This window comes from Ciconia boyciana, chromosome 5, assembly GCF_034638445.1.
Source record: "Ciconia boyciana chromosome 5, ASM3463844v1, whole genome shotgun sequence".
In the NCBI taxonomy this organism is placed as follows: Eukaryota; Metazoa; Chordata; class Aves; order Ciconiiformes; family Ciconiidae; genus Ciconia; species Ciconia boyciana.
In genome coordinates this window covers 62,782,566-62,793,637 of record NC_132938.1, presented here as the reverse complement: position 1 = coordinate 62,793,637, position 11,072 = coordinate 62,782,566, and the positions used below count along the sequence as shown (strand labels likewise).

The 11,072-nt window shown below is 41.3% G+C and overlaps 1 protein-coding gene across 1 annotated transcript in view; it reads left to right on the top strand.

Annotated features, from left to right (window-relative positions):
* ADGRL3 (adhesion G protein-coupled receptor L3) overlaps nucleotides 1-11,072 on the top strand; it is a 516,059-nt gene that overhangs the window by 428,121 nt on the left and 76,866 nt on the right. Inside the window, exon 11 of the mRNA XM_072862688.1 lies at nucleotides 2,823-2,861. Within this exon, the coding sequence (XP_072718789.1) occupies nucleotides 2,823-2,861 (39 nt within the window). The remainder of the gene's footprint in view (nucleotides 1-2,822; nucleotides 2,862-11,072) is intronic.

The window sequence follows — 11,072 nt, the reverse complement described above, 5'->3', positions numbered from 1 at the left end:
AGAGCAGCTGAACCCTGGGGCTATGAGCACATGGTTATATTGGCCACCCAGTTAAAATAAGACACAGAATTTTGTTCTCGGCTAGGTAGCTGGCTCTGACAGCCCTGGCATCCATGTAAGTGAGAACAGAACTTGGTCCTGAGATTATACGGGGAATAAATGATCCCAGCTAAGCCTGAAAATTCTTGTGTGTCTTCTGAAGAGAAATACTTTTCAGAGAAGTAACATTGTCTTTTTTCTTGCAAATTATTATTGTAGACTTATACTGTTATAAATGCAAAGGGCTTCTGGATTGTCTAAGATTACAGCCGCATGGGGATTGAAGTCCTGCATCTCATGTGCTTTGCATGTGCTGTGAATTGGGTTATCCTGATGCTTTTAATTAGTGCTTCCAGCTATTTTATAACAATGTAGGTAATAATTGTATTAACTGTTACATCAGCATAACGTTATTTGTTATAATCATACCATGGTTCTTTGTTTGAAATGATGGTGATGTCTGACAATATCAGATAAAACCAGCAATTAATGTCACCTACTAACGGGTTTCATGGTTGTAGTCTGCTTGCTCTTCTGAATATGCCCTAGTCACACCCAACATTTTGTCACTTCAGCTTTGCAAGCACATATTTTTCATCTTTTTATATCCCACCTTCCGATATTTGTTTTGATTACATGAAATCAAATGTATCATGGGGGCAGGTATGAGTTACCAAGGGGAGCGGAAGACTGGGCAAGGCAGAACTCCTTGGCTCGCCTGTCACTCCTGAGGTCCCCCTTGCAGGTTTTCCCCCCCGCCATCAGCTTTTCACAAGCAGCTCATACAAATCAATTGCACTCCACATTAAAATTCTGGACTGCGTGGAGTCCTGCAAAACAGCGATGCAAGTCAGTGATCCAAATGACAGGCTTGGTAATTTACTTGCTCTCATTCCCCACTTAATTCTTTAGAAGAGCAACTGCTCTGTGTTCATTTAAGAATGCATGAATTCAACTTGGAAGTAGTATTGGGCAAACAAAAGGCAGCAGAGTTACTGCTCCATTTTCCCCTTCACTGATCAAGAGTATTTAAAAAAAAAAAAAGGAAAAAAGTCATTTGCAAAGAGTTTTGTTTAGTGCTGTTTAGTCAAAAAGAAGAAATAAAGTAAGCACTAGCCATTAAATATTTTTTTAATCATTAAAGGAAATGTGCTGGGGATCTGAAAGTAATCACCTGTGCTGTTTTGTACTGGGTTTTTTTTTTTACAAGCTGATATACAAGGAATTGAAATAAACTGGCATAATCAGAATTTTTAAAAGCCATCATCTTTCAGGAGCCACTTTCCTGTCACTAAAAGCTTTATGCTTTCCACTGGATCAGGCTTAATTAAAGTAATAATTGTTCTATTGCAGACTGGCAAGACCCCCGAGTGGATAGCTCTGTAATTTTCAGCAAGGCTTTCTTTGATCTCCATTTGTTTCTATAAAGTCTTCGTACTGGCCAAGTTTACCCAGAGGAAGATTTCTACTGTTACAAATTGATAAATTAGAAATTGAAATTAGGCACTGGATGATACCTGGGTGTATTTTGTTTATTTCAGAGCCTCAAAACTCTTGGGGACAAATTTGGCTCTCAGCTGTACTAATGGAATTGCACTGCTGTGAGTTGAGAGCACAAGTTACCCCGAATCTCTGTTGATGTGCAATTTCCAACCCAGGCACATCAGCAAAAACAAACCCAGCCAAGCCAGTGGCTCTGAGCAGCCTGATCTTGCGAGGTTTAGTTGCACTGATGCAGAGCTCACCAATTCTAGCTCACTGCTGCAGACTGCCTGCAAAGTCCTGGAGAGGTAAATAAGTGCCTGTTTGAATTTTGTGACACACTAAAGTGCAGTTATCAGGCAGGAGGCATACAAGTGCCAAAGTACAGTCCTAAACGTGGCTCCTATGGAAAAGGTGGGATTCTTTGTGGAAAAGCTATTCAGCGTGTAAAGCATTTAGGCCCAGGAATTACAAAGGAAAGCACAACTTGGTATGAGAGGACTGGAAAATGCATTCCTGGAGAAGCAGTTTAATCCAAAGGGGAGAGAATGGCCTCAGCTGGAAATAATACATCTGATTCCCATTTCATTGTTATGTCCTCTTCAGTGGCCCTTTATGCTATCAGAAGCCCTGGGCAATGCTCTCTCCTTCAGTGCAATGTGTTATCACACTCAACATGTGCCTGAGCTGGCTTTAAGCAAGCTGACAGTAGTGAAGCTGTAGCACTATAGGTTTTGCCTGGAGCCAGAGACCCGAGCAGGTGTATCAGGATGGGTCTGTACAGGTCCAGCCTGTATCAGGATGCAATCCTGCATACATCTTGCTCCCTGGAATTGGTCCTGCTCATCCAAAGCTTGGTTATACCTCACTGTGCCATCAGTGCTGTCTGACTGCAGAGCCCACGCTCCTCTTATGTAAATAACCATCAGCCCCATCCTTTCCAGCTTTGTTTGATGTGGAAATATCATGTGTGATCTCCAAGCTGTAAGTAAAACATCATCTCTTGAGCATCTCTACTTGACTTCAGTGTCTCCTACCATCTAACAGCTGCTCTTGCAAAGTTGCCAGTCTGTGCTTTCCTTCACTGAAAAAGGACTAACCCATATTTCTGGAGCCAGTCCTTCCAGCCTTCCACTGCTGCCTAACTTGCATGCTTCTTTTGGTTTGGTTGGTTTTCAGGACCGGTTTAAGAGAGAAATGAGGCTTTTTTCATAGGCGTTTTCTTCAATTTTTTTTTCCTTGTTCTGTCACTAACTTGTTTTTTCTATTCTGTCTTTAATCTGCTGTCTTTATGGACTCAGCTTCAGAAAAGGGAGCGCTCTTGCAGGGCCTATGTCCAGGTATTTCTTGTGTTTTTAATACATGTGTCCAGTTGTTTGACTGAATGACTGTGAAGTGGGTCTTGTCTCTGTGAATAATCTGATTATTACCATCTTTGTGGCAACAAGTTCTAAGGTTAAGGTTACAGGATAATAATTCCATTCTTCATCTCCCCCCACCTCCCCAGTTGATCTCAGACTTGACAAAAATTTGGGGCAAAATCTCTGAACAAGAAAGTGGGAAAAAACACAGGAGAGATCTGACAAGACTCATCTGGCCATCGGAATAAGCAGGACAATATGGGTGTGTGCAAGTAAAGAATTCAAAACTCCTACTCACGGAGGTGTCTCCAGACCAGCTGGGTTTCACTTGCAGCATGTCACTCATATGATTGCCACCTGCCTTTCCTTAGTTTTCTTTCTTCCCCTCTTACACTTGCAAATTTAGAAACAATTTGAAATGGCAACAATTGGCATGAGGAAGGAGGTAGGATCATAATGAAATGCAGAGTGTCCTCGCAGAGGGATGTAGGAAGGAGGATAGTGCTGCAAACTAAATATAGGAATAGGAACATAACGTTCCATAAAGTTCACACAGCTATGGCCCGAATTTTGTAGGCTTACATTGTGTTTTACGTGAACAAAGTCAAGCCCCAGCATTTTGGAAAGACCTGCTTGTAGGCTTTTCAAGAGTGGGGCCTTGGGTTATGTTATTTATCCTGTCACCTTGCCTTATAGCATTTGCTCCAGTGACTTTTATATAAACCTGTTTGTATACTGTGGGTGAGTTAATGCTGCTTTAAGAAATGTGAACTTTTTACCTTCTAATTTCTGTCTTGTGCTTATGAACATTGATGTTGTACTTATGGGTAGTTGATCATTATTTATATGTGTATGTATAACATGCAGAGGTGTAAAAATGAACCCCATGTTTCTGGAGGGGTCTGTCTAATACCTGAACCTCACATTTCTGGAGGGGGCTGTCTATACCTGAATTTTTCTGCAAAATTCAACTTCCTACAGTCGGTATTGACTTTATTTTGTGAGCACATATTTCATTTAGCGTGTGGGATTACATGGTTTCGATTTCTAGCACATTAAAAATAAAACAGTACCCCTCTGTGCTGGCAGGCTGTCTGTCTTCCCTTTGGATATGGTCATGAGAGCAAGTCACCTTTTCCCTTCCATATACATTAATGGATAAAGATGAGTTATGGAGTTACACACCCCTTGTCTGGAGTGACTTCTCTTAAGATCTCAGAGAAAGTAACTAGCATTTGAAGGAATTTAGGAAAGTTTACAGTGCAACAGTCACTTCCAAGCTAGCTATCTTGTCTATTGGTACCACTGGAAACGTGTGAGGCTGGTTTGACCATGGACCACACAATCCTGTTGGGGACCTTGGGTGCTACCTGACCCACAGTTGTCCTTTCCACTAGCTGCATGGGTGTACTCTACAGAGTCGATGCATGTTCCTGGTCTTTTTGTCTTCTTTCAAACAGTAGTGAATAGTGAGTTTAATATACTCTACAGAAAGCTTGGCATTGATAGAATAAAGCCTGAATATTCTGCACAAACTTTATCTTATCCTTAATTTCAATTGAAAAATTCAATTTTCCAGCTCTGCTTTGTATTATATGGAGGTAAAGTAATGTATCTGGACATATTTTCATACAGTATGTTTCCATTTGGAAAATCATGTAGCTAAAGTCATCAAAAAATCTTGTGAGGGAGAGTTTGTCTGTAATAGGAATTAAATGTGACTGCAGATATTCCTGTTACAGGCCACTTATCCTTTACCAGGCAGTGAAATGTCTGGGCTGGCTAAGGCAATTTAGCAGAGATTTTTCAACAAATCTTAAATGGTGAAATCCTGGACTTTGTGAAGTCAATGGGAGATGGGAAGTCACTGGGAAATATGCCACTGATGGCAGAGAAATAGAGTTTTCAACCTTGCTGACATGATCTCCTTGTGCTGATCCCATTATTGTGAAGAGCTAAATCCATGGCTGAATTCGGCTCACAGGGCTGGAAGTGTACCTTCAGTGCTGTGCTCCCTAGACAAAGGAAAGTGCGGTACAAAGTTCATGTGAGAGATGTCCAGCAATCGTAAATATCAAAAGTGCAATTGAGAAAAGGTGGATTTTGGGGAGGAGGAGGGTGACTTGAGAAGATAATAATTGCTAAAATCAGTCTTACTGTTTTGTTTGGGCTGACAAATTTAATTAGTCATGACAGAGCCCCTGTAGCGATTGGGGTGTAAAGTCTTCTTGAGCCCAAAATAAATTAATATAAATAAATATGTAAAATGGATCTGGAAATTTTGTGAGTTATTCAAATATGAGACTGGAAATGCTGTACCAGATTATCATCTCATCTCTCTGGCTAACTTTATAATTAAAACAAATATTGATTTAATTTGTGCAGTGTCACAATATTTGTTGAGTTAAAAGCTCAGGGATTTTATTTACTGGAGATAGAGGTTACAAATGCTGCTCCTTTAGTTGCAGGTGTGGTAGACATCTTTTTGGTCTCAAAAATCCAACAAGAACCAACCCAACAGGTGATGTGATAAATACTTATTAATATAATGACTCGACAATTGCTGGGAGATTTTTCAATCACAGTGATATTTAAGAAACTGCCACATGGGCTTTAATTTGTGATACTAAGAGTCAGCTAAGGCTGAGCTGACCAAGGTGGATATCCAAGATGGACGGAATGAGTGCCTTCACCTTGGAACACTGCTCCGTTAGCTAAGGGAGAGCTTGAACCTGATGCATGGCTTTTTGGAGAGCGGAGATCTACATCTCTCATGCCCACCTTTCTGTAGTGCACTGTTTTTGCACTCTATTTTGGGAAAGGGATGGAAAAGTCATTGTGTGGGAGAATGAGTCACAATAGGTGGCACATTTGATTAAGAGAGCTTCATTTGGTGACTGGTGTGTGACGTAAGCTGGTATGAATTTTCTATATTTTTTTCAGAATTGATATTTGTTAATTTTCCAAAAGTGTTTCTCCTTAAGCTGAAGCACTGAAGTTGTAGAAAACACGAAACATTTGTCTTTTGGGGACTGTGAAACTGGGTTTGATGTCACAGATTTCTTCCATGCCCTTCAGCAAGTGGCATATGCTCACTATTTCTCAGCTCCCCAACTTAAAACGCCATGGGTACAATTCCCCTGGCCTCTGGGAACAGAGGTGGGATAGTAAAAAGAAAAAAAAAGCTGAATACTCAGATATTGCAATAAGTGAGGCCATTTGAACACGGAAAACTTAAACATGGGGAGAGAATTTTGAGAGAGTTAAGAGAGAAATTTTGAGAGAATTAAGAGAGAAAATCTCTCTCTTAACTAATTAGAGAATTTTGCTGTAAGATTTAGTAGCTGGAAACACAAGCTTTAATAAAGACTTGTACCACATCCGGGCATATAAAGTCTTTTTATCATATACGTGCATCTGATTGCAAAATCTGAGCTCACCTCCTTGCTTCACTTGGATTTGTGGGCTGGAGCTCTGGGGCATCATGAGGCCAATGTCTTTCCCTGTGGTGCCAGCCAGCAGCCTCTTCCCATGTGAAATTTCATGCTGCGCTTGGGATGCAGATCTCGGAAGACAAAAACTTCACAGGGTTCCCATTCTTTTTGGGTTTTTTTTATTTTTTAAAGCCAGTCTCGGTGGCTTCAAAGCTGGAGGCTGGTGAAGACAATAGATAGGCTCAGTGGCAGCTTTGTGGGAAGGGTAGAAGGAGGCAGCAGAGCATTGCATTTGCAGTGTTTTCCTGGTCTAATGGTGTTTGCTGCTCTGGTTCCTGCCACCTTCTGGGCTGTCCTGTAAATCGGCTTGCCCTGTTTTGTAATTCTGGGCTTGTGTGTACAGCAAATGGCAAGGATTATGGAGGTGCCATCTGCTCTGTGAAGATCACAAGAGCTTCTGGGTTCAGGTGTCATCAGAGCCACAAATGAAGCCGGTGCTGAGTTGCTGGCAGGTTCCGGGTAGCAGACAGTGGCGGGTGGTTGCAGTCAGAGTTGTCCTTCTGGTTCTCCTGGAAGTTTTCTGAACACTTCACACTTGTAATGGGGGCTGTTTGAATTGCTGTACTAAGCAAAAAATGAAAGGCTTTCCTCAGAGGATTCAAGGCATTAAGTTTAGAGCTGAGTAGAAGAGACTTTTTTTTCCCTTTGCTAACCTAGTAGCTCTCAGCAGATAAAAGGTGCATCTGGGACTTAGACAGTACTATTTAAAGTGGATTAATTCTGTTTGTCCCACTTCTCTCTTGCTTGCATGACTGGTCCCAACTTCCTTGAAGACTTAACTAAAGAAACTTGTAGCTCTGAGAGGGAGCGTAAGTTGAATTATGCTGCATTTACTTGTGTTCTTGTTGTGCCTGTGACAAGAAAGACTCTAACCTCCATTTATATAGAAAAGGGCAAATTAATGAGGATTTTCAGGTTCCTTGTTTGGTCACTTAATTGGCTGTACGACAAAGAGCTCTGCAGTGCATGTCAAACAACTTTCAGAGTCCTCTAATGATTTGTGCGTTGCTCGACTCCTGATGCTATTCTGTGTGGCGTGTCAGGCGAGGTACCGTTGTTAAAGTGGCTGGAGTAAATTGGCTACCAGTGTGCATACAATGTCATATATTAGCTATAGCTACAGGGAGTACTTTTAGCAGCTTTTTCAAGAAATTGAGATGTTTGCCCATCAGCATCAAAGTGCCCCAAACTTTCATTTAATATAATTAAAAGGACATCTGAAAGAAGTGTGACTCGCAGCAGGGTTCTGCGGTTTGGTAGCCCTTTGTTAAAACTCTGTGAACTTAATATACTTCACAGCTTGAGAAACCTGCACTTCATTTGCGTCAGCGAGAGCAAAACTAGAAATCCCCACCCTGCATTTCTGCTGCGGTGAGCCCATTGTTAGGGGTGAGGAAGATCAAAGCAGCAGCCTTGGGTTTGTCAGCGGACTCTGAAATTCTTCATATAAATATTAAAAAGGAAGATGACTGCATATTCCTCTATCTACAACTGAGTTACACCTATGGTTATGTGCCCACATGTAACATAGCAAAACGGAGAAAAAAAATCTAGCGTTTTCTGTGTTGCTATGTGTTTACTCTGCTTTAGGCTGTGTCAGTCCTGGAATCTGGTGGCACTGGTAAAAAGTCTCAGTATAAATTGCTGTAGAGATCAGTGGGAGATGGTCCCTTTGATTTGGACCGTTGGAGGAAAAGGTAAGTCTCAGGGACTCCCTAGGAGTTCCCTTAAAGGTATGGATATTCTGTCAAAGAGGCATTTCTTGTTTGCAAGCCATTTTCCTTTCTTGCTACAGCTTTGCTCACTTCCCCAGTGTAATTACTCTAGCGGTTGCTTGTATAGTCTCAAATCCTGAACAGTAGGGCAGCAAATACAGATGATTCATAAATGCAGTTCTCAGCTTATTCTGCAGGGAAGATCTCATTATGTGAAATAGATCGTTTGTTATTTCCTTCTTCCCGATCAATTCCTTTTATTTCAGTCCTACAGATACCTTCTGACCTTAAAATATTCTTCCTCGTATACTAAGCAAAGCAAAACCATAACCTGTAATTTGTAATCTTCTTCTGTTTCTCAGATCTCTTATTTTTTTGTGTGTGCTCCCATTAGGAGATTATTGGTAGTTCAAGGCCAAGATTGCAAACCTTGCATGCCTAGTGCAAGACCATTAATTCCGTAGTTAAGGAATTTGGTGGATGGCCTAATTTTAATAAAGGTCAGTGCCTTTCTTCTCACTGCAGTGAGTTCTCAGCGCTGCTGAAATTCAGGCCATTTCTGAGTCAGTACAGTCCTGTAGCCACAGCATAAACATTTGCTGTAGAGTTGAAAAGAGAAGGTCGCATGCTCTTTCTTGAGAGCCTTTGCTCACAATCTATGGAGCAATTTTAGAAATTCTTCTGCAAGGTCAGGGAAAGATCTCCTCTTGCCTTTGCCATGAGTAGTAGGTTTTGGCTCAGTTCACCAAAACTGATACCATCAGTTGCCAATCACCACTCTGGTACTAGATGTAGGCTAGTGTTTCTGGCTTAGTTTTGAAGGCAGAAGCGGAGATTAGTAGTAGATATGATAATGATTTATTTATTTTTAAGCACTCGTTGTGCTTCAGCTAAGTTCAATCTAAATATGTGTTTGTCCATTTCATTGAATATTATAATTGTTTTGCGATGATGTTATTGCTTTGTAAAAAGCCGTAGACAGTGGCTGGGCTTCCCTGTAAGAAATTGTCTCCAGTGTGCTTGCTTATGCTTTGCCCAGAGACAAACTGTAATTTGGAATTAAAAGAATAAGTGACAAGGCGAAAGACCATCCGAGGGTGAAGAGCTTTGTCAGACAGATTTGAAGTCACTTCTCAGCTAAGAAGTAGGATTTAACACCATCATTTAGCAAAAATGACATTTTCCTTGCTTAGGAAGCTGAAGAAATGACATGTGCATCTATTTTTGACTTGAAGCCCCATAGAGCGGATGACTGTTCCAGTTTGATTGGCGATCCCTGTGTAGTGGGATCAGGGTGCCGTTCATTTGCCACTCTAAAAAGACACGTCGTTTCCTGAGCTGGTCCCTTTCAATGCAGTAACCTTGCCAGAAGCGGCTCCTTGCATGCCCAGATCCATGCTTTCATGCTGGTCCTCTTCTCCAAAGGGCCCATTCTGGCTGCACCAGGTACATTCAGAGTTAATGGGAGTTTCTCTTGTACTGGTGCTTTTTCTGGCTAGAGGCAGGAATCGCACAGCTTCCAGCAGAACTTGCCATCAATGGCATTGATTGTGCCTTTAACTCAATTAGTTTGGAGGCTTGCAAATATTGATAGCTTAAGAAAAGGTTTTGTTTTAGCACTGGGTATTTCATATGAATACAGAGCAAAACCAGCTGTTCTTGAGCAAGGAAGCAAGTAAGCTTACTTAAGGTACCACCGTGTTCTAGTAGGAAAAAGGAAAAAAGAGCAACATTGTGATCATTGAACCATATCCACATTTCAGTGCATCTGCTCTCTGACAGGTTTTTCATTTTCACTGTGCACTGTCGACCTGAAAGGGTTTTCGTGCTTTTTTTCTCTGCTGATTTACCATAAAACCTCAAGGTGCTATTAAAAAGTGGGCTAGTAATGTTTTTGCATGCTTTGAATAAAGATGATGATGCACTGGTTTTGGAGCAGTACCTGGAGACCTCAGGCAGGACCAGAACCTCAGACTGTAAACACAGCCTGGGGCTGTGTCTGTGTGATTGCACTCTACAGTCTTAGTGCTGCTGTTCTCAGAAAGGGTGAGCAAACCTTTTTTGATGAAGCTGTGCCAGCAAACACCTTTGGTACAGGGGTAGCTGTACAAGCACTGCTTCTTTTATGCACCAGCTGTGATTTTAGTCTACTAATGCAAAGCACAGCCTTGTTGCTGTAGCTCCTTCTATCCTAATTTTTGAAAGTGCATTGCATGACATATTTCTGTGAGATCAAGGAAGACAACTGTTATCAGTATGAGACAGGGGTTTAAAAGTTATAAAATGCAGATATTTTAATTAGAGATGTCATTGCAAAAGTGGTGCTTTACTGCCCTGTGCCACTGTCCTCATTCTCCCAAAGCTGCTATAGGAGGTAAGATCTTGATGTAGGTTCCATGCAAAATAATGTATACAGTGTGTTCAGTCTCCTCTTAAGGAGGTGCTCCTTTGTGAGGAAGGACAAACTGCATATTTGAAAATTACTCAGCAGAAGGATCCAACGAATATTCCCTGTAGGGCCTGCTAGTATTCACGTACCATGAAGCAGTATTTTCTCCACTCGTAAGTTTGTAGGGGTTTTTGTTCTTCCATCAGCTGCTCAGTGAGAGGCCAAAATGAACAATAAAGGTTTAGAGAGGTCCTAACTCTAGGAGAGCTGCTGGTTTTCTAAGGTTAGGGTTGCTGTGCTTAAGCACCATAGCACAATGCAGTCTAGTCCCACATTTGGTAGTGAGATGAGCAAGTCTGACATCTCAGTGATTTCCAGTGTTGACTCCCAATTAAAGATAGATTTTACATCACAGAATCTGCTTTTGTCAAAAAGCAGTGCCTTGGATGTTGGTACGGTGAGAAATAAGTAAATGGATGTGGTATCACTGGATATATACTCCCCTCCTAGGTTTAAACTGTGTGTCACATAGACAGATATTCTCACCAGACATTTCTAGAGGGGGACAAGATAAAAATAAATGAACAAGCAA